This window comes from Triturus cristatus, chromosome 8, assembly GCF_964204655.1.
Source record: "Triturus cristatus chromosome 8, aTriCri1.1, whole genome shotgun sequence".
NCBI classification, from domain to species: domain Eukaryota; kingdom Metazoa; phylum Chordata; class Amphibia; order Caudata; family Salamandridae; genus Triturus; species Triturus cristatus.
The window spans coordinates 365,551,550-365,572,325 of NC_140591.1; the positions used below are offsets into that span (position 1 = coordinate 365,551,550).

The following is a 20,776-nucleotide window of genomic DNA, read 5'->3' on the forward strand; positions in this document are numbered from 1 at the left end:
GACATCCATGAGTAGGCAATCCCATCCAGTTCTTGTATTTGTTTACTTAGTTATGGTTTTTATAAAGCACAAATGTAGCCCTCGAAGGCGGGGAATGCTGCATGTATCAGTAGATACAGGCGCCACAAACAGAAGGTGGTCATGCAGGTATGCTTACAATGAGAAGTTAAGTCATAATTTGTGAGAAATAGAGATAGCAATACTGTACAACAGAAAGAATAAGGCAATCTTTTCAGTTATAAAATTGTAAAAGACCTTTGATAAGTAGACTTTTATTGGACAGAACTATACAGGCCCATATTTACTAACACTTTGTTTTTGGGTTTACTTCACACACGGTATACATATGAAGCACTAATTGTTGTGGTGGAAGTTACTTTCCAGCACACATCATGATCTGTGTTGTAAAATTACCTAAAGTAGTCAAAACGTTGTGCTTCTTTGCGTCCAGGGGGAGTAGCATGGGCGGTACATGGGTGTTACATTTTGACACAAATCCCTCTCTACTGTCAATTGTCAGACAAGGAATTGCAACAACAAACTATGCCTCTTCGAGGAGAAGCAAGCTTTAAAACTCTTTACAGTTTGCCAACTTTGCATGTGTGCTGCACTATACAGCACACATGCAAAGCGGGAAAAGCATGAAAGCATAATTTTTGTTTTGGAAGAGTTTCCTTCCAGCACAAAACCTATGCTTGATAGTACTCACACAGCCTTGCACTAATTTGCAAATAAATGTGCATGGGTAGCCTAAATTGTGCCAGTGCAGGGAGAGAGGAAAATCAATCAATCAATCAATCAATTAGGATTTATAAAGCACAGCTAAGCTTAGTAAATATGACACTGTTCTGATCTCTCTGGTGTATGCAACGCAGCATCGAATGTATGCAACGCAGCACTTTCGATGCTGCGTTGCATGAAAAGTTAATAAATCTGCACCTCGATTTGTTATTATCGTTGCAGCATATAAGTACCACTAGGTTATTAATAATTATTTTTTATGTTTAATTTTTATCAATAAGTGGGAAATTAAGATTTCAAGAGGATGGAGAATGAAAATGCATTACCCAGTTTCGGCGATGATTTCAGGGGCAACATATGTCGGGGTCCCACAGACGGTGTAAAGAGGCCCATCCACTATTGTCGCCAGCCCGAAGTCTCCCAGCTTTAAGGACTTGCTGCCATCTTGGTGCTCATAGACCTAAAACCGCAAAACAGTTTTAAGAAAATATAAAGTGCCAGCAAACATTCTGCCATTCTGCAAGCAGACAGAAGGACACAACTGAAAATGATGCATCAGCAGGCTGCAGAAAAACATAACGTAGCACATTGTTCATAAACAACCTTCCAATGAGATTCAAATATTCCCACATTCTTTAAAATTTAATTTCTAACATGCTGCGTATTAATAGACAACTCGATTGTGGGTAATGGCTGCGTATGCCCCTATTGCCAACAGAGATGGAGTACTGTACTGGCGCTGGCCGCTGGTTACCAATATTTGTTTATTTAGAAGTTGTACACAACACCCCACGTTGTGCTGCAGCAACATTAAAGTGTACCGGTCCGCAGGAGGATATAAGCAAAACAAGAAAGATTTAAGAGAGGAGAGTTCACTATCTGGCACTCATCTGGCATTGCCCTTGGCCAGGCTTCTGCCAAACAGTTCTGCACAGTTTTGCTTTGGTAAATGCCGCACAGCACATGTGTTTTTGTTCTGCCCTCTGGCCCTGATACAGGGAGGTCCACAGTTTTGTCCCCTGTACCCTGAGTGATGGAGAGTTATGATTGTTGTCCAATCGAGTGTGAGTGGATGACTGTGGAGTCCTAGAGGGTGGGTTTACGGGTTCCTATTCATTCTAGTTCTGGCACATTCTGGCAGTCTGGTTTAAATTGTCTGTAACATATTTTGGTAGGTGACCAAGAGAGGGAAAAACACAAAAATGGGAATGAAGTAATAAAAATAAGATGGAAAAACCATCGCAAAGTAAGAAATTAAGAACCAAGGGATTGTCTGCTAGTGAATGGAAGAGCCAAGAGGTTGATTCAAGACCACGCAGCCTTGGTATTCAGTGCATCAACATTTAAAAGCACTGGTTTGTGAGCAGAGCTTTGGGCACCGGCACTTGTTGTGTTAAGAAATTAAGCACTGACCCAGCAAGCAAATACCCAAGGATACAATTACTTAGTGCAGTCGGCGAAATTTACTGATTTGTAGAGAAGAAATGCTTTCTGAGATTACAGAATTTATCTACACTGCTAGTAGATTGCAAACCAAAGGAAGCAAGTTCCAAGCCTTGGCTGTTAAGACCGAAATGGCACGACCTTCAATGCAAGTTGTCTACGGCTACAAACCAGCAGTAGATGGGCTGAACTAGAGCAAAGTGTTCTTGAGGGGCATACAGAACAAAGAGCGTGCTTTAGAAATTTAAACAGTACAATGCAGGGCTTTGGAATAAGGCACAGTTCCTTGAACAGTCAACATTTTTGTTTGGGAAGACAATGTAAAGATTTAAGAATGGAGGAAATTCTAGACCACTTACTTAATAAAAGTTATACATTTTATACATTTCTGACTGCACCTGAGCCACTATATAGAGCTATTCTAGCTAAATAACTCAAACAGAATAGTAGTTCATCTAATAGAGCAAAAGCAAGCATCAAGCAGATTATCTGTTGAGAATACAGCATTGCAAGTCTTTCCTGTCTTCAGCTACGCTTCATGAGATTTGCCTCTAGATCCTAGAAATGCATAAGCTATCAAATGGATAACGCATGCCTAGCACATGCTTTGGTAATCTATTTCCAATGGAAATATCATATGCCATTAAAAGTAGAATGGTGTATAATGCATTTAATTGACTGTAATCACGTGTAGGAGAGGGAATACATGTAGGTACATCAGATATGCACCACTGCTAAACAGGTAACTGAAACATTAGCGCAAATGAGAACCACCTGACGTAATTACCAATCTTATAAATAACAACAAAATACTAATTTTCACACAGTCCGAAAAACAGGAATTAAAAAAAATAGAATTCGGATTGAAATAGCTTTTTATGAATTGGAAATAATTGTTTACAGTTTATGAAGCTAATCTATGGTGGTTTTAGTGAGCCAGAATATCTCCCTATAGTGCAAATCGCATATGGACATTAGAAACCAGTTGGAGGATAAAGACAATTGCTGAACTGAATAGATCTAGAAAGAGTATGAGGTATAAACTGAGGTCACAATGTGAACTACAGATCTCCCCTGCTTTGGATTTGAACTGATATCACTGCTAGTTTACACATGTGCAGCTAAGCGTTCATACCTCACTTGAAACCAAGGTAGAAGATATTTAACTAAGAATCTACTTATGGATTGAATTATGGATGTATTTAATACAAAAGTGTTAGACACTTGGGAGGGGTAGAGGGGGCTTACTAAAATATGACACAAAGCAGCACATCAGCCAAAGTTGCTGTGCTGAGATGCATCAAAGGGAGAGTGAAAAACAGTGTCATATCTACTAAGATAAGAGCTGCTTTCCTCCTCCCTCAATGCTGGCGGACATTAGACATCCAAGGCCAATGAACACATGCCTGCACCATAGTCCAAGTGGGTGTTCTTTCTGTTCAGCACAAAATCAAAGCTTAGTACGGTGAGAATCTCTTGCGAACCACTTTCTTGGGAAAGGGAGGGACATTTATGACACCCGTTAAGGCTCAACAGACTATATGGATAATATAGCAAGAAGACCAAGAAACAATAACAGCAAATCAGTACTCTCCACTTTCCTGAAATTGACCAAAGGGGCTGTGGCAACTTCAGTGAAGTCGGGATCACCGCTTGACCCTGCTCCAGTTGATTTTCTATTGAGGGGGGCGAGGGGGGCAGTGTGATGCTCTCTACTCTCAATCTTTCCCTGAAGAACTGTACATTGCTGGATGAATAGAAACACACCACCTCCCGCCCGCTGCTAAAGAAGCCTAACTTAGATCCTGAGAGAATATGAAACTATAGACCCATCTCCATACTATCTGTAGTTAGTAAAATTCTAGAGAAAATAATCAATAGGTACATTACCGATCCCTTGGAAACCAACAAAACTCTTCATCCTACCCAGACAGGTTTCCATTTAGGCTGCAGCACAGAGACAGTTCTTTTAAGGGCCACAGACGATCTCAAAATGATCATGGACCAGGGCAGATCAGTGGCCTTTAATACAGTTTCCTATCCCATTCTTCTTCATCGACTGTAAGAAGTAGGTATTACAGAGAAGGCCCTAAGGTGCCTTGCTTCATTCCTAGATAAACATAGCTTTTAGGTTAGCAAGGCACCTTTCCTTTCATCCAGCCATCAGCTGAATTGTGGAGTTCTGCAGGGCTTGTCCCTGAGCCCCACACTTTTTAACATTTATGTCCACTCACTATCAGATATCATCTGCTCCTTTGGTTTTAAGATGGTATCCTACGTGGACGATACCCAGCTGATCATCATGCTTTTGCCAGATATAGACTCCACTTTCTTAAGACTCAACAGTTGCCTCAACAGGTGTCTGAGTGGATGGCACTCAGCTGCCTGAAGTTGAATAACAAAAAGAATTAGGTCCAACGCTCTGGGATCAGATCATATGGCTACGTTCCCTGGGAGAACGTCCATATCCCATATTGGAAGTAAAGAGCCTAGAGATGTCCCTGGACAAACAGCTTTCCATGGCCTTCCAAGTGAAAAAGGTGGCCGGGAGCTGTTTCAGCCTCCTGAGAGCCCTGAGAAAGGTTCTGAAATAGCCCTGGTGGAGTCACATAGAATCGTGATTCAAGGTCTGATCCTTTCTCACCTTGACTGGGGCAACTCTCTTTAGTCCAAAGTCAGTGACAAAAAAACTCCAAATCATTCAGAACGCTATTGCCTGAATACTGTTGGGTATTCCGAGAACACAGTCAGCAGGTGTTGTGCTCAAAGCTCTTCAGTGGCTGTCCATAAGTTGCAGAGTACAATTTAAGGCACTAAGGGGCTTATTTATGAGCATGTGCGGCTGTTTTGCGCCGCCATTGAATCTCTTTTCGTGACCCTGCTGCGGCGTACAAAATGCGCCATGTTGCGACATATTTACAAGGTGACACATCTAGGTAGATGCGTCACCTTGTAAAGCCCTGCGCTACATTATACCTGCATCAGATACAATAGAAGTGTTGCAATGAAATCTATGAGATTTCACTACGACACTTCTATGCCGCCAATGCGTCATAACTTTACGCCTGCCTCATGGCAGGCGTAAGGCTGACGCAGGCCCTTTCACATGGGGCTTGCCCCATGTGAAAGGAACATTGCTGGCATTGAGTCAGGCTTCTGACACAACTCCAGCAATGCACCATTTTTTGCGCTGACAGATACGTCAGTTATACTGACGTATCTGTCCTTCCTTGCGACATGATGTGCCATATTGTAAATATGACGCATCATTGGTATCGCAAAGAATGGCGCACTGAGAAGTGGCACATCGCTGCTTTCACGCAGCGATGCGCCACTTCTCATAAATGAGGCCCTAAGCATCTTACATCGGACAAAGCACACCACAGGTTCATTTGTTCTTCAGCACTTGGCCACCTCATACTGTGCCAATAGGGACCCAAGGTCAAACAACATTGAGCTGCTTCTTGTCTCAAGATTCAAGAGAGCTAGGAGTGGAGATCAGTCTTTTACCTAAATCACACTCAATCTTTGGAACACTCTGGCTACAAGCCTTAAAATGGAGGACAATTTCATGAGTTTGCGGAAAGAAAGAAAAGTCTATCTTTTTACCTAATCTTTCTTTTAGCCACTATAATTCACTCTGTTCAACTTGTCCAATATTCCCGGGAAGCCCGATGTTCGGGTAGGCATGCGCTTTATAAAACTGGTGAATAGAATAGTGCTTTTCACAATATGCAGCACATATGGTAAGTTTGAAAAGTATGAAGAAATGTATTTTAATAATTAGATTTCTCTTCTATTAAGCGTGCCTCACGGAGGTGTTAGATTTTGTTGCAAATTCCGATCTACAATATTTAGTAGAGAGGGATTCGCCTCAGAACCCATTGGCGGTGGCTTGGGATCACAATGTACCATCAATAGAATGCTCCCTTGATGCAAAGGAGTGCAAAGTAAAGCATATCGCTGCTTTGTATTACATTCATCAATTTTCAAATCCTGATTTGTTATGGAAAGTAAATACTGCCATAGTGCTTTGAGCAGATTTTGCATACAAAAGTAACACATACTTAACTGGAACTTGTATCGCAATGGTTTTTAGTAACAATGCAAACGTAATAGAAAGAAATAAAAATAAAAATATTCACATACCAAGGACAGAGTGTTAGTAAATCTCAGCCTTAACGTATGTTATTACAGAGTGGAATATTATAGTCTGATTAATTCTTGAGCTTTACACTAAAATTTTTACATTCTGTTGGAAATTGGGCACATTTAACGAAATAATACTTACACGTACAAAACATTGGGTATAGTTCACAAAGATTTTGCTTTTAATAAGTATGAGTTTCTCTTGGAGTACTCCTGGCTTACTTATGAATTCCATAAGTAAACGAACAGTAATCTTTGCTTACTCATGGAATTCAGGGGTAAATCCGTAGTACTACAATAATAATTACACCTACTCGTGGCAAAAGCTTGGTAAATTAGGCACCCAGTCATTTTAAGAAAAATAATTTCCAGTACATCCGAAAAAGGAAGAAGTGATCTTTCCCAGGGCCTTGTGGAACTTGATGCAAAAATAATATAAGATAATCAAAACAGGCCCAATTTACAACCTTTGGAGAAAAAAGGTTGTTACTTGGTTACTGTAGGGTTACTTTTATCTTTACTTCACTCTCGCTCTCTCTCACACACACTTTCTCTCTCTTCCCTCTGTCTCACAAACTCCCTCTCTAGTTCCCTCTTACTCATTCTTTCTCTTTTTTCCTCTCTGTCAATCATGCGCTGCCCTCTCCTCTTGCCTCTGCCAGGCAAGCAAGTTCCTCACAAGAGGGATTAGTTGCTAATATCTGTGCTTAAATGTTCAAATCTGAACTTGATTCCACCAGTTACACTAGTAACATTTAAGATAGAGTGCAGTTGAATATAATGGGGACGAAAAATCTATTCACTTCAGCTTTGGGAATGCTGTTGATCTTACTGTAATCATAATTGTCTCGTCATACAGTTGACTTTATTTATTAGTGTTAATTACTGTACATATTGCAGTTTCAATATTGACCTCATTCCTAAAAGAAAATAATTAATTTAAAACATTTTGGTGTCCTTTCACTTTTTACTGGTCAAATTAAATTACATTTTTCTGACTCAGCTGCTTCGAAATACAAACAATGTAAATCTAACATGTCCTTGCTTGGAAATGTGGAGCTTTATGCTTTGCCAAACTTGCTTTCTAATTTCACGCATTAAGATGGCTGTGCTGGCAATCTTGGAACGGATTTTCTATTAAATAGACGCCATTTCAGTGGCGTAGCTAGCCCTATGGGTGCCCGTGGCGGTCTCTGCTTTTGCCGCCCCGCAGTGCCTGCAGTGAAGACCGGGGGGGGGGGGGGGATGCTGGCGGGCAGTCTTCCTTTTGCTGCCCCGCGGCAAACGCATTGAGCAGTGGGGGGCAGGGGGTAGGGCTTGGTGTTGCACCCCTGAGACGGCAGGTGATAGCAAGGGGGAGGCCGCCACCCCAAAATCTCGTGCTACCCGAGGCGGACCGCGCGCCCCTAGCCACTGCCCCATTTAAGATGTTTGCTGTTGCTCCTGCATGCTTTGTGATGCACATAAGCATCCTGGAGCATGCACATACACATTCATTGTAACGCGTGTGCAAGCATCGAAGCGCAGGTGGGCATTTTTAATTTACTGATTTAAGATGCTGGAAGGCCATGTTACACTAGTAAATCAAATGTTTAAAAAAACTGTGAAAATAAGGGAAGAGAGACATGCATTCCCATGGAGTGCTCTTTAAAAAAATGAAAATAAGCATTAGAAAGTCAACAGGTCCAGCTTTCGCATAGCTACAGCACCTCAAGTCCTTACTAGATGTCCCTCTTGAGTCAGAAGTAGGTTTGTGTGAAGTTCCCATAGTTTGCTTTTGTGTAAATGCGTGAAATTTCAGCAAAATTACAGGAAATGATGCGTAATTATGTGAAATACAAATCCATCATTTTGATCAATAATTTAGCTTGAATACATCCTTGTGTCGATTTTTCGCAGAAGGACTCATTTAAATAAAGCACAGACAGCAACAGCAGCTCACGTTCTGTTGATCCCGTGCATTTGCTGAAATTTTTCAGTGCAAACGGCATCTAATTACGCGAAGAAGCGTAATAACAAAATCTCGAGAATTTCGCTTAACAAGCTTAACGTGAAATTCTTGAAAATAGACAATTTATGCAGGCATAATTTACATTTTGCCCAGGCCAAATCTGAATTTATAGTTTGAATTCTTTAACAAACCTGCAGTCCTTCAAGACTTTAGTAGAAGATTCTCTCAAGTGAAAAGAAAATGCTTATGAAGTTTTTCTCAAAGCTGCATTACTTCAAGTCATTACTAGATATTCCTCTCGAGTAAAAAACAACTGCAAGAAAAGTCTTTACAAGGCTGCAGTGACACAAGACATTGCTCGATACCTCACTTGAGCCAGATCCAACTAATTGAAGTCTTCACAAAACCGCAGTACCTCAAGTCATCCAAAAATGTCCATTTCAGATTGGTTTCAGTTCCTTGAAATTTACTTCACAGAGCAGTGGTGGTATGGCCTCAGCAACTACATCTGCATATATACTTTTGATAGTTTCATGATTTGTGCTTGTTTTCTATAGGATAAATGTATATACCAAATCTGGTATTTGATGAGTCAATATGCCAACGTTCAATACACTTTTTGATAACTGTGGAACATGTGTGATGACCTTATGCCTAGAAAAGTGTTTTTTGGCTCACTGGCACTATACGTGCGTGCCAGTAAACTACAGTTGCTTGTGGTAAATTCTGCCTATGGCTGTACCTGCACTGCTATGCTGCCCTATGCTGTGTGCTGTGGTAAGAAGAAGCAAAATGTCAATATCAGTTTAACAAACCAATACAGATATTTGATGAAAAGTCATGTTACATTTTTAATACGATTTTTCTTGCGACTGGCAAAGAATTACAAAAACCTGCAGTACCTCAGGTCATTACTAGATGTCCCTCTAGAATCAGATGCAAAGATCTCGTCTTTCACAAAGCTGCTGTTTGTCAAGTGGTTAATGGATGCTGTCTCAAGACAGATGCAGCTGATTCCAAGGGCGTAACACAGGCCCCCGCAGCCCCCGCGATGCGGGGGGGGGGGTCCTAGCTCCAAGGGGCCCCCTCGGCACTGCACTGTGGCCGGAGAGCTCCTGATTGAGCCTGGAGGGGGCCCCTCTACGTACCGTGCAGGGAGGCCCCCGCACTTTTCGTTACGCAAGTGGCTGATTCAAATGTCCTTCACAAAGTTGAGGGGTGCGTTTCAACATAAGAATGTACATATATACTTTTGCTACTCTTATGATTTGTGCTTATGTTTATAGGATAAATAAATATTCCTAAGCTGGTTTATGATGATGAGTCAATATTTAAGTTTTCAATGAATTTCTTGATCGTTTTTGAAATAGGTGGTGATACTCTGCTATACATATGTACTAGCAGGCAATCATACAAAAAAGTCCATTCAAGTTTCTAACCTTGGAAATCATTTTAGGTATATGTATACATGTGCATAAGCAAAATGCAGTCATTCAGAGAAGTGGGCGTACTTGTGCTATGGTGGGAGGAAGCATAATTCGAGTGACATTTGAGCAGCCCAATGGATAAAGAGGGTTGATTTTAAGGTCTCTCTGTATGTGTGAGAAATGGGTTCTACCTCATTTGATTCCCCTGGATTTTGTTACTTTTCAGACTACCTGGTTAATAAAGTTATCACACTATCAGTTCAGTGCCATAGACTTACACTATAAATGCCCACTCACGTTTTAAGGCCTACATTAGGCCAGCACGAATCCCTGAAGGGTCCCTTTTGCGACAGGCTACCTGTGCACTGATACCAGACTGGGTTAGATGGTAGTTACAAATGCTCAGCCCCCACACGTCTTCATGTGCAACTAGTCCAGTACTTAGCTATGCAGCAGACCTTATCTTAAAAACAATTCACAGGCAATTAACACTCTCAATCCATTTCAGCAGAATTTACAGTGAATGAGACTGAGGTAGTGAGGCTCAATGATGGCAATAGTCCTTTATGCACTATGAGAAAAATTATCCACGAAAGTACAGCTCTGCCATAGTTAGAATTGGAGACTAGTGAGACACATTGATCATATGGAAAACAATGGACCTTAACAGCAGATTCAATATCACTTTTGTCAAATCTCACTTCTTCTTGCACTTGAGGATGTGTTTTATTTTTCTAACTCTACTTCTAATTAGATTCCAGGCCTTTGTTCACCCTACCAGACCAAGTTAAGTACTCTGTGGCTAGTTGGAGAATTGAAGGCCTTCCCACACAATAGAGCCATTTACCAGAAAATGGGCCTGGGATAGAGACCGAATCTGCAAGAGATATTATATTTTACACTGCACCTGGGCTGGGAATTCACAACCCCACAAAAACCAAAGAAGGGTGCCAGACTTCTGGAGACAATAAACATGAGGGGCTATCCCCTTTGAGGTTTTGAGGGAATGGGCCACACAGCTGTGGCGGGGCTTAAGCTCTCAGAGAAGGTCTCTCATCAGATCACTTACAGTTGCCATTCTGAAATGTCCCAAAATACCATGGAGGAGGGTTTGGACAGGGTAGAGTGATGATGTGCCACTCTAGAATTGAGCAGTGATGCCTGGCTTTTGGAACGTTCCAGAACTACTTAAAAAAGCCATGGAAAGAGAGAGACTTGAGAGAACAGTCTGTACCTGAGGTAAGTGATGCTAGGGGAATGCCCATCTGGAGGATGTGAAACACCTGACCCCACAGCAACGACGGGCTCAGGGATTTCTGATTACAGTTGGCCCTCAGGAACTAAGACTTGCTTTTCCAGGGCAAGTGGTGCAGGTCCTCCTACACCCTCTGGGGACAGTAGAGGGAAATAAATGCTGGGGAGGACGCTGGAGAGGACTGGTCCTGCAGGAGTGTGACATCCATAAGAAGGGGTTCAATGACTTCAACTAGCCAAGATGTTCTAAAAGTGTCCAAATGATGGCATGGGACATGGGGGGTACAGGCTGGAGTGAACTGTGTCCATTGTTGCTACTGAGGAAGGCCCCGGAAACAAGGAGAAGTGCCAGGTGTCCAGACAGGAGACAGGACCTTTGTAAGGAGGGAGAGCAGCAAAACAACAATTGCAGTGGACAATTACAGCTATTGATTAATGTAATTATAAAATAATTCCATCCTTAATAGTCTTAAGGGTGCTACACTTATTTTTCGTGACACATTTCATCTTCAATTAATGTGATGATAGACCTGTCAATTGACCTGTCTTTTGAAAACTACACCCCATTATATTTTGTCTAGTGTCTGTGGGGACTATATCTCATGGTTCAGGGCTTGCTAGGAATGTGAACTGTTAGGATTGTTTCATGATAGGTATTTGCACCTGCCATCTTGTATATATTTATCAATGTAAGTGTAGTATTAATAATATAATCCACATTTTTAAAGCGTGAACAATCACCCGTAAGGGTCTCTAGGCGCTGGGGGCTGTCGGGAAGATTAAGCAAGCTATTGCCCAGAGTCACATGGTGCTGAGCTAATCTGCCGCCGGTGCCAGGGATCGAACCGTGATCCCCAGATTCCGAAGTTAGTCGCCCTAGCCGCAGCGCCGTGTGTGTGCGAGCTAATGTACTTTATTTTTCATTAGTAAAAGCACTGACTGGACAATTATTTAATGGATGATGTTTGTTGTGTGCCTGAGGGCTGGGATACTGGACCCCACCAACTCATCTGAGTAGACCTTGGACTGCTCTGCCTTGATACCCTGAGAGAGTCAAGTGGTACAATGAGGAACAGGATTCCCAGGAGAAGGACAGTTGCAGAATTATTACTTGTGAAGGACCTACATCCTAATAACCCACTTTCTTACAGGATGTATGCATTTTTATGGGACAGCATAAGGATAGCAACATATTTAGTCTAGACCTAATAAAGACAGCCTTATTTATGCCGGAAAAGAATATAACTCGCCCAATCAGAACACTTTGACACAGAAATGCTCCTGAGTGGGGCAATCAGAAGAATAGGTAGGAGGAAAGCTATTGAATCAAGGGGAGGGAAGTGACTAGCCCTGGTCAAAATTTTAATTATCTCTACGTAATTAACATAATTTCAGGAATTTCATGTTACGCTTGTGACGTGGAAATCCTGAAATTATGCCATTACACCACTTGGCGTAATTATGCACCATTCACTTTAAAATTTACAGCGAATAGCACCATTCACTCCAAAAATTTACGAGAAACACCCGGGAACAACAGAAAGCGACAAACTGTTGTTTATAGTGCATTTTTAGATGAGTCCTCCCGTGAAAAATAAATCTGAGGAAGCACTTCCAGCTAAAATATAGCACAAAATGAAGAATTTTCATTTCGCCTAATGTTTCTGAAATATTATGTAAGTATGCAAAGCAAACTATGTGAATTACACATACCTCTTGAAGTAAGATAGAAAACAGTCCTGTCCAATCATGAGCCAGAGGCTAACCCAAAGCCTACTTTTTGCATACTAGAAGCAACGGGTCTGTCCAACAGACATCTAAATCTGCCCGCAGCCAAGACCTAAAAAGCATGGATCCCCGGTCTCATTTTAATGTTCTGTTAACTATGTGGTCACAATATTGCATCTTCCATTGAACCCAGTTCATTTCACTATGGAGAAAATGGTGGAGATGGACCCCTCAAGTTCTGCACAATAACCGCACTAATCAGGTTTTTATTTACTAACATTTGCATGGGCGGTCTTTCAGAGCATTGTATAGTAATTAGATGCTATGTGTTGTTCTGTATATGCCATGCAAGTGTCCACACAAATTTTAGCAAAAATATCCCAAAACTACTTCATAGATATGTAAATAATCATCACCAATTACCTCTTAGTCAGACCACTAGGCAATTATTTGGAGAGTAGCCCCTTACTGGCCCTATTTCCCAGAGTGTCATGTTATTTTCCATTTCAGTACTATCCTACCTTCAGCCTTGGCCAAGTTTGCAAAAGATGTCACAAAATACAGCATCTAAGGCTGAAAGAGAGTTACACCTTTCAGAAGAAGTACTTTTACATTTCACGCTAATGGGGACTCATTGGTGATTAATGAGGTTAGCCTGTCAGGCATGGTGTTCTCCCAGAGACTCATCTGAATATGCCTGTCTTATTAACTCAGCCTAATTGGTACATTCACAGTGTTCCAAAGACCATCTATAGGATATATGCTCACCTGATGAACCCACGGATGTCCTTTTGTGGTACCTGCTTCAGGCGCACTGTGATGTATCAATTTAATAAGGAACCAGTGGCAAACATTCATAACCTCATTAGCTTTTTGGCAGAAAAGAAACTCCCCACATTCAATAACTTTGTTTTTAGGTCTCTGCTGGCGATAGCAGCGCGCATGCGCTGATCTCTGCATTTGAGAGCTTCTTGGAATCAATAAAGATTCCGAAGCTCTTGGAGGCGGAGTTGAAGCCCCGCCCATCTTTTTAATTGGATAGCGTCATCTTCCATGCAAAATGCTGGCTTCTGATTGTATAGGAGGCTTCTTAGTCCCTCCTTGTTGCCGCCTTGTCTCCTTTTGGCCCCGCCCACTGGGATTGGATCGTTTACTGGCGGAGTTATACGGGATGCTTTAATTAGTTTGTGAGCACTATTTTCCTTACTAAACAATGTGGGAGAATGGTGGTGCTTGCCCACACAGCACTAACTGGACAATGACAGTGCACCACACTCTGTTTGTTTTTTTGTTTAAGTTTGAAACTGAGCGCGGCGCCGCTTCACGGACAACGTGCTCGGGTTATTTATATATTTCTTAACTTTACCACTGAGCGCGGCGCCGCTTCAAGGACACCGCGCTCAGTGTTAAAGTTAGGAAATATATAAATAATCTGTGCGGGGTGTCTGTGAAGCGGCACCACTCTCAGTTTCAAAGTTAAACAAAAAATAAAACACAAACAGAGCGCGGTGCACTGTCATTAGCGAGTAGCACCCGCCATTGTCCAGTGAATGCTGTGTGAGGTGAACGGGAGTTTGTGACAGACAGAAGTCTATATTCTTGACAAAGACCACCATTAACCGCTGCCTCTCGTGCTCCTCAATTGTCATCTGGAATTTCCTTCTGGAACTTGTTTGACTCGACCACAGCCCGAGGACCACAAGCTGGTTCTACCAGTGAAACTCGATCACCACTGCAGTGAGCCGACGTATTTCTTTTCTGTAATGCAACTGGTGCACATGTATAGCGCACGGGCGAGTTCACGCTATATAAAATTTGTTAGATAATGTTCCATGTGCATTCAGTAGGTGATACGTAAATCACTGTGTACATAGATTTATTTGAAGTATTCCTTTGAAAAATTGCTTCTGCATCTGTTAGGGCGCTATGCTATGGTATACGTTTCCTACAATGATGGGCGTGGTACCAAGTCATGACTGACACATCCAGCCAGTTGTGCCATTTTAGCCAGGAGGACTGCACCAGTAGTTTCAATCCCTTACTTCTAATGAGAAGAGTGAAACTACAAGTCCCACCATGCACCAAATTAGATGCTCCTTCAAATATATGACTGCTTGATGATGGCTACGCACGACATATGCAAAACGGCACCACTTAGCGCGCTTCAAACTTCTATGACTTAAGCATTTCCATTCAACGCGCGCAAAGGCAGAGCGCAGGCATGGGGTTTGTTCACTTGTGAGTTTCTAAGCTCAGGCTAAAGTAGGTCGAGGATAACCCAGTTCAGCCGTTGCTACACAATGACAAGCAGGGAGCGAGTCCACCCAGTGGCCCAGGGACGTGTCCTGCAATGCTGATGAGAGTCGAGGCAACCTCAGGCATTCTGGCCGAACTCGTTTGACCCTTTGCACTGACTGACGGGAGCACTTTTACCTGCTTCGAAACCCGATCCCTCTGATGCTTCAGTTATGTAATTTGAGGAGTGGTTGAAGAAGATGAGGAAAACTAGCACAAGGGAACAATGGTATTATGTCTCCGTGAATACTATACAGTGCTATAAAAATATCTGGGGGACATCCTTTGTGGAAGTTGTGGTACAAGAGAATTGATATAGACTCTGCTTAGCACTTTAGTAGTATTTTAATTGCATGTACGGTTTTCGTTCTGTTGCTCTATTCTCCGGCCGGCATTTAGCTAGCAATCAGCCAGCTGAAGCTTAATAATGTACTTTATTAGCATTGTCACTTTATTGCTTAGATATCTGCCTTGATCAAAAGGGAGATCGCACTTACATTTTTTTTGTTGTACTGTCACTTTATATCGTTAGATATTTGGCATATGCTAAGCCCTTCCTGCACTGTTGTCCTTTTGCTTCCAACAAGCATTTGACCGATCATATTTGCACTGTAATTTGCATTGCCAATTTACTGTGTTTTATATTCTCGATCACTTTATTGCCTTCAGTTTTTGTACCCGCGCTCTCTATCGTTGCCTGTTTGTCTACATGCGCTCTCTATTGTTGCATGTCTTTGTACCCGTGCTCTCTATCGTTGCCTGTTTGTCTACCTGTACTCTCTATTGTTGCCTGTTTTTGTACCTGCGATCTCTATTGTTGCCTGTTTTTGTACCTGAGCTGTCTATTGTTGCCTGTTCTTGTACCTGTGCTCTCTTTCACTGTCTGTTTTTGTACCTGAGATCTCTATTGCTACCTGTTTTTGAACGCACGCTCCCTGTCGTTGTCTGTTTTTGTACCTGCGCTATCTATCGTAGCTTGTTTTTGCACACGCGCTCTCTATCACTGCCTGTTTTTGTGCCTGTGCTCCCTATTGCGATTTTCAGACTTTTACTGTGATTTCATGGTCTTTTTTTTACCAACTCCCCTTGCTCTCAAGAGAACAATGTGTTCAGAACGTTGAGGCTTTCTCTATAAAAGAGCTGTACAATTAGTGCACTCATAACAACTGGAGGTGTGCTTGAAGAAAAGATTTCTGCAGGCCATTCCTCTGGTGTTCTTGAGATTAATCGCATGCTCAACTTGGCCTAACTATCGCCTTTCCCCAATTATCAGCTATTAGTTTTCATCATCAGGTATTTTCCATTTCATCATAAAAAATGAAAAGCACTGATATACTGCAGAAAATACATGTGCGCCAAATACACGTTGTGGCTTTTAACTTGAAAAAGAGATAGGAGGGCTACTCCACTAGGGGACACTACAAGTAGGACTGTGACTCCCTACTGAGAGAGAAATGTAATACAAAGCAGACAAGAGATCAAATGAACATTTAAGAATACAGGACTGGGCAAAGCAAACTATTTTTATACCTTGGATGGCCCATTTAAGAGTCCAGTTGTGGGCCTTCTACACTGTCTAGAGTGTCAGGTCACTCCCCGCAATTACAGGATGCCATTAAAAACAAGCATTAAAAATGCAATAGGTCTCACCTTTAATTAAGTTAAAGCCATTTGCTTTGCTATACAATTCCATTAGCAAAGCAAATGGCTTTAATTTAATCAAAGGCGAGACCTATTGCATTTTCAATGCTTGTTTTCTTTGTCTACCATTAAAGAACCATGCTAGTCACATGAAACGCGAGTGAGTGGTGGGCCATTGCCTCCTTATTATAGGATAATGCACAGTTCCATCCAGGGATATAATGGCACCGAATGTGGCTGCCGGCTTTTGAACCAAAGTTAAGTGTTTTACCATTGTAGTAGCAAACAAAGCACCGTACCTGTGTATTCTAGCCTATGTAGCCCTTCTATTGAAAGGTGAAGGGTTAGATGCTGTTATTAGTTTACAGAATGGAATAAAAGCTCTGCTCTTGTTAATTGTTCTTCCTGCAGCATATACCTTGTCCAGCACCTTTTCAACCATCATCTGACGTGACATAAAAAAAGGGTTCAGGAAGTTCTGAGCAGGGTCGGATTGGTCTGTAGGGCAATCTGAAAATTCCAATGCCCACAGGGCTGGTATCACATGTCAGTGTTTGGGCTGTTTGTTGGCCTGTTTTTATGGTCTGGTAGGCTGTTTTTTACTGTTTATTTCCCTCATATTACCTCAAATATTGCCTGCAGCAAGCACAAATACATTTAGTGCTCCATACTTTGCAAAACACTTATACAGCGTGCCTTTACAAGTTCAAACCTTCCCTGATTTGAACATTGGTGCCACTGCCCTAGCTATTTCATTTGCTGATGGGGAAGCACTTTTATTTTGGTGCCTGGGCCTATTTATTTCCCAGTCCAACCCTGGGTCTGAGCATAGCAATGCAGAGGTAACTTTATTACAATTAATAATAGCAATGTCTTCAGGCAAAATAAGTCCACTTCGTAGACTTTGCTTGTCATTTAGTAGATCTACAGTGGTATATTGAAACTCTAGGGCAGCAATTCTTAACCTTCTGAGGAAGCCCACTTAATAACTGCTAGAAGCCGGGAACTCCGGCTTAAGCAATTTTTACTATTTAAACCTCAAAAGAATACAATCAAATACATAAATTATGAGATATATATAGTTCATAAAAAACCATGCAAAAATCGAAATGTTAAATTTAATGGCAAGGTTGGAGCTTTTCAAAATGTGTTTTATTTCTAAAAGGGAAAGTGATGTGCATGACTTTAGCATTTCACTTTGCTTGTTTTGCTCCTTGTGCAGACTCTGTTTTTGCCCGTGCATACTAGTAGCCCGTTCATACTCGTGGCCACCAAAGATTTTGTTTGCCGCAATTGTGCTTCTGGTATGAATCATTATATCATAATGCGGTAACCCAAAAAAACTGCACGGGCCTGGGTATCGATTGGAATAGAAAACAGTCGCTCTAGGACCGACTGTTTTCTATACCAATCTGGTATGAATCAAGCATCTATCAACTTAACTTTAACCACCAGTTTTACAATCCTTCCTATTTACAGAATATTTTGAAAATGTATAGTTTTACATTTTACGTATATTTAATTTATTAATCAGCTGATATTAACTAATTTTCTAAAGAGTCGTGGACCACCGGAATAGGTGTTGCAGACCACCAGGGGTCTGCAGACCTCTGATCAAGAACCAGTGCTTTAGAGTCAGGAATTATTGTGTATGGAAACATTAGACTTGCTTAAAGGTCGGCCCTTTTTCACTAATTAGCAACCATCTTCTGCAAACAATTGTTTGGACAGCAACTAACACTGTTATGCTAAGTTTGCAGAAGATCTATATGATACTGGTCCTCTCATGCCCTTTGCCGAACTATCGCAAACATTTGATCTCCCCTGAGGGCAGGTCCTAACACTGATGACACTGACCACTGACATGGCACTCACGAGGGCAGAGGGCGGGAAGGAGCCGCTAATAGATACATTCACTCAGATGTTGTGGAACTGGGAAATAGTAAACATTGAGTCAACAGACTGAAAACAATGACTTTCTGAGAGCTAAATGGGAGAAAGATCTGGGTGTTACAAAGGCACTGAATGGAACCGGCCGTACAATATGTTTGCCATGTCTTGATAAATGCCTGCCTTAAGCTCATCCAATTTAATTTCATCCACAGAAGTTACCTGACGCCTGTGTGTCTTACTACCCAACTATCATAGTGGTCAGGGAAAAAAGACCTGGGCCTGCCAAAGTTTGCCTTCTGGGGCTCATGCTGAGACTAAAGCAGATAAATTCACCACCAACATCATAGACCTAGAATTGGCCCTCGCCAAATGACAAATAGCCATGAATTGAAGGGGGTGGGGGGCTTCTTCTGCCCCTGACTTAGGGCAATGGAGAATTGATCCATACAAATATGCCAAAGCGGGTCTGACGCAAACTCGCGCCTCATCTGCATCACAAGTAGGCATGCACTGGTACTTGACTGGGAACTGTTTTTAAAGGTCATAATCCCAAACTCTGATGGAGAGCTGCCCTAGAGGGACACTAATGCAAATCTATCTGGTGTAGATGAAGTGATTACACCTCACGCGTGTATCTAAAGAACCCTTGGTGCTTATTTGATCTAACGAAATGCAACCATGGACCTCTTAGCGCACCATCAATTTTATCTTTCCTTTGTCTTTGGGTCTCAACTCTACAGAGATAAGAAACTATGTGCATTTACAGGCTGGGGACAGCTGGGAGGGCTGGGTGTGAGATTTTGCTTGGATTCTGTTTAGGTTTGTTTTCTATAGTTGATTGATTGCTCGTATATAATGCTGCATCCTGAAAATGCTGCCCATGCTCAAACAGGAGCAGGAACATATAACTCTGTCTGTGGTTGAAGATTCCTTTACATTTCTCATTTATTCTTGACTGCTTTATAAAACTGACAATACAGACTAGTTAAAGAAAAGTTTGCTGAAGATTGGTTAAGAATCAAACTGGGAATTTCAAACAAATCTGCATTCAAATCTCTATAAAGCAATTTACAAACGTAGAATAAAAAAAACGGAATGATAATTTTAAAAAGCGTGCAGTTACTTTTTTGTTTAAATGTTATAAATTCAGTCTCATTTTTGAGAGAATGCTCTGGCCACGATTTTCAGCAAAGAGCTCTAGCCTTTGAAATATGTTTTATTTTTTTTTCATAAATATACGCAATATTCACAAAAACTTGGCAAACAATTGAAAAATATATAAAGGCAAAGTAGGCCCAACAGCCCAGACACACCCACCGTGGTACTAAAGTGCACGCCTTCTCAGGTGGTTGTGTGCATTTGATCAGGCAATATGCTGTCACTCATAGTGCAAGAGAGACACTGGGTAAAGTGAACTGACCTACAGCTCCTTGCTGTATGCTGTGGTGGGTTGAAGCAAAATGTGAATTACACTTGAAGAGACCAGTGGCCAAAGAGGGCCACTGTCTATGTGCATATATGTAGGTATTTTATTCTTAATGTTGTAGAAGACTTGAGGCTGGAGAGAGCAGAACTAAACACTAGTGAAAATTCTACTACCTTCATGAGTGTGTGAAAGTTGCAGAAGCAACTGGAGAGTTCTTTTGTGATTTACATGTTACTGCATGCATTGCGGTGGACATATGTGCAAAAGTATTGCAAGCATGCAATTGCACTTTGAAACTTTTTTTCTTCACAGGAAAATAGTATTCACCTTGGAGAAAACCCTTCCGGAAACAGATATTGTCACCAATTTGTAGATAATTAAACTTGTTTTTTTACAAAAGGAAATCTTTAATTACATCCAGAACGGGAAAGTATATTCCAGTACATTTGTTGCTATTCACAAACTCACATGTTCATGGTCGTCCGCCAATTTTCCAAAGCATCATGACTTGCAAAGCTCAATGAGAAGCAGATTTTCTCAAAAATAATCTTGCACAATCTTGGTGTAAGATCACTTGTGAGTTAATCACATTGCAAGTATAAATTCACGTTTTCGGAATAGAAAATACGAATTTACATTCTTATTATCAGTACAATTTTTATTCTTAGTGCATTTAAGTTCATTGTATGTCTGGAAATTGCTTTGTGAAAGGAGCCTACAATGCAAAGATAAAGCGGTGCAGTTAGTGATGTCCTACCAGTCCATACCAAGGGTAAGCCATAAATACTAAAAGCAAAATTTGTGGGAATCATGCCCAGGTTTTGTGAC

At 41.4% G+C, this 20,776-nt stretch overlaps 1 protein-coding gene across 3 annotated transcripts in view; it reads right to left on the reverse strand.

Moving 5' to 3' along the window:
• The window catches only part of DCLK1 (doublecortin like kinase 1), a 1,175,807-nt gene that overhangs the window by 83,809 nt on the left and 1,071,222 nt on the right, over positions 1-20,776 (reverse strand). For all 3 annotated transcript variants that reach the window (XM_085621707.1, XM_085621706.1, XM_085621708.1), the window contains exon 12: positions 1,068-1,201. In XM_085621707.1, coding sequence (XP_085477833.1) covers positions 1,068-1,201 — 134 coding nt within the window. The remainder of the gene's footprint in view (positions 1-1,067; positions 1,202-20,776) is intronic.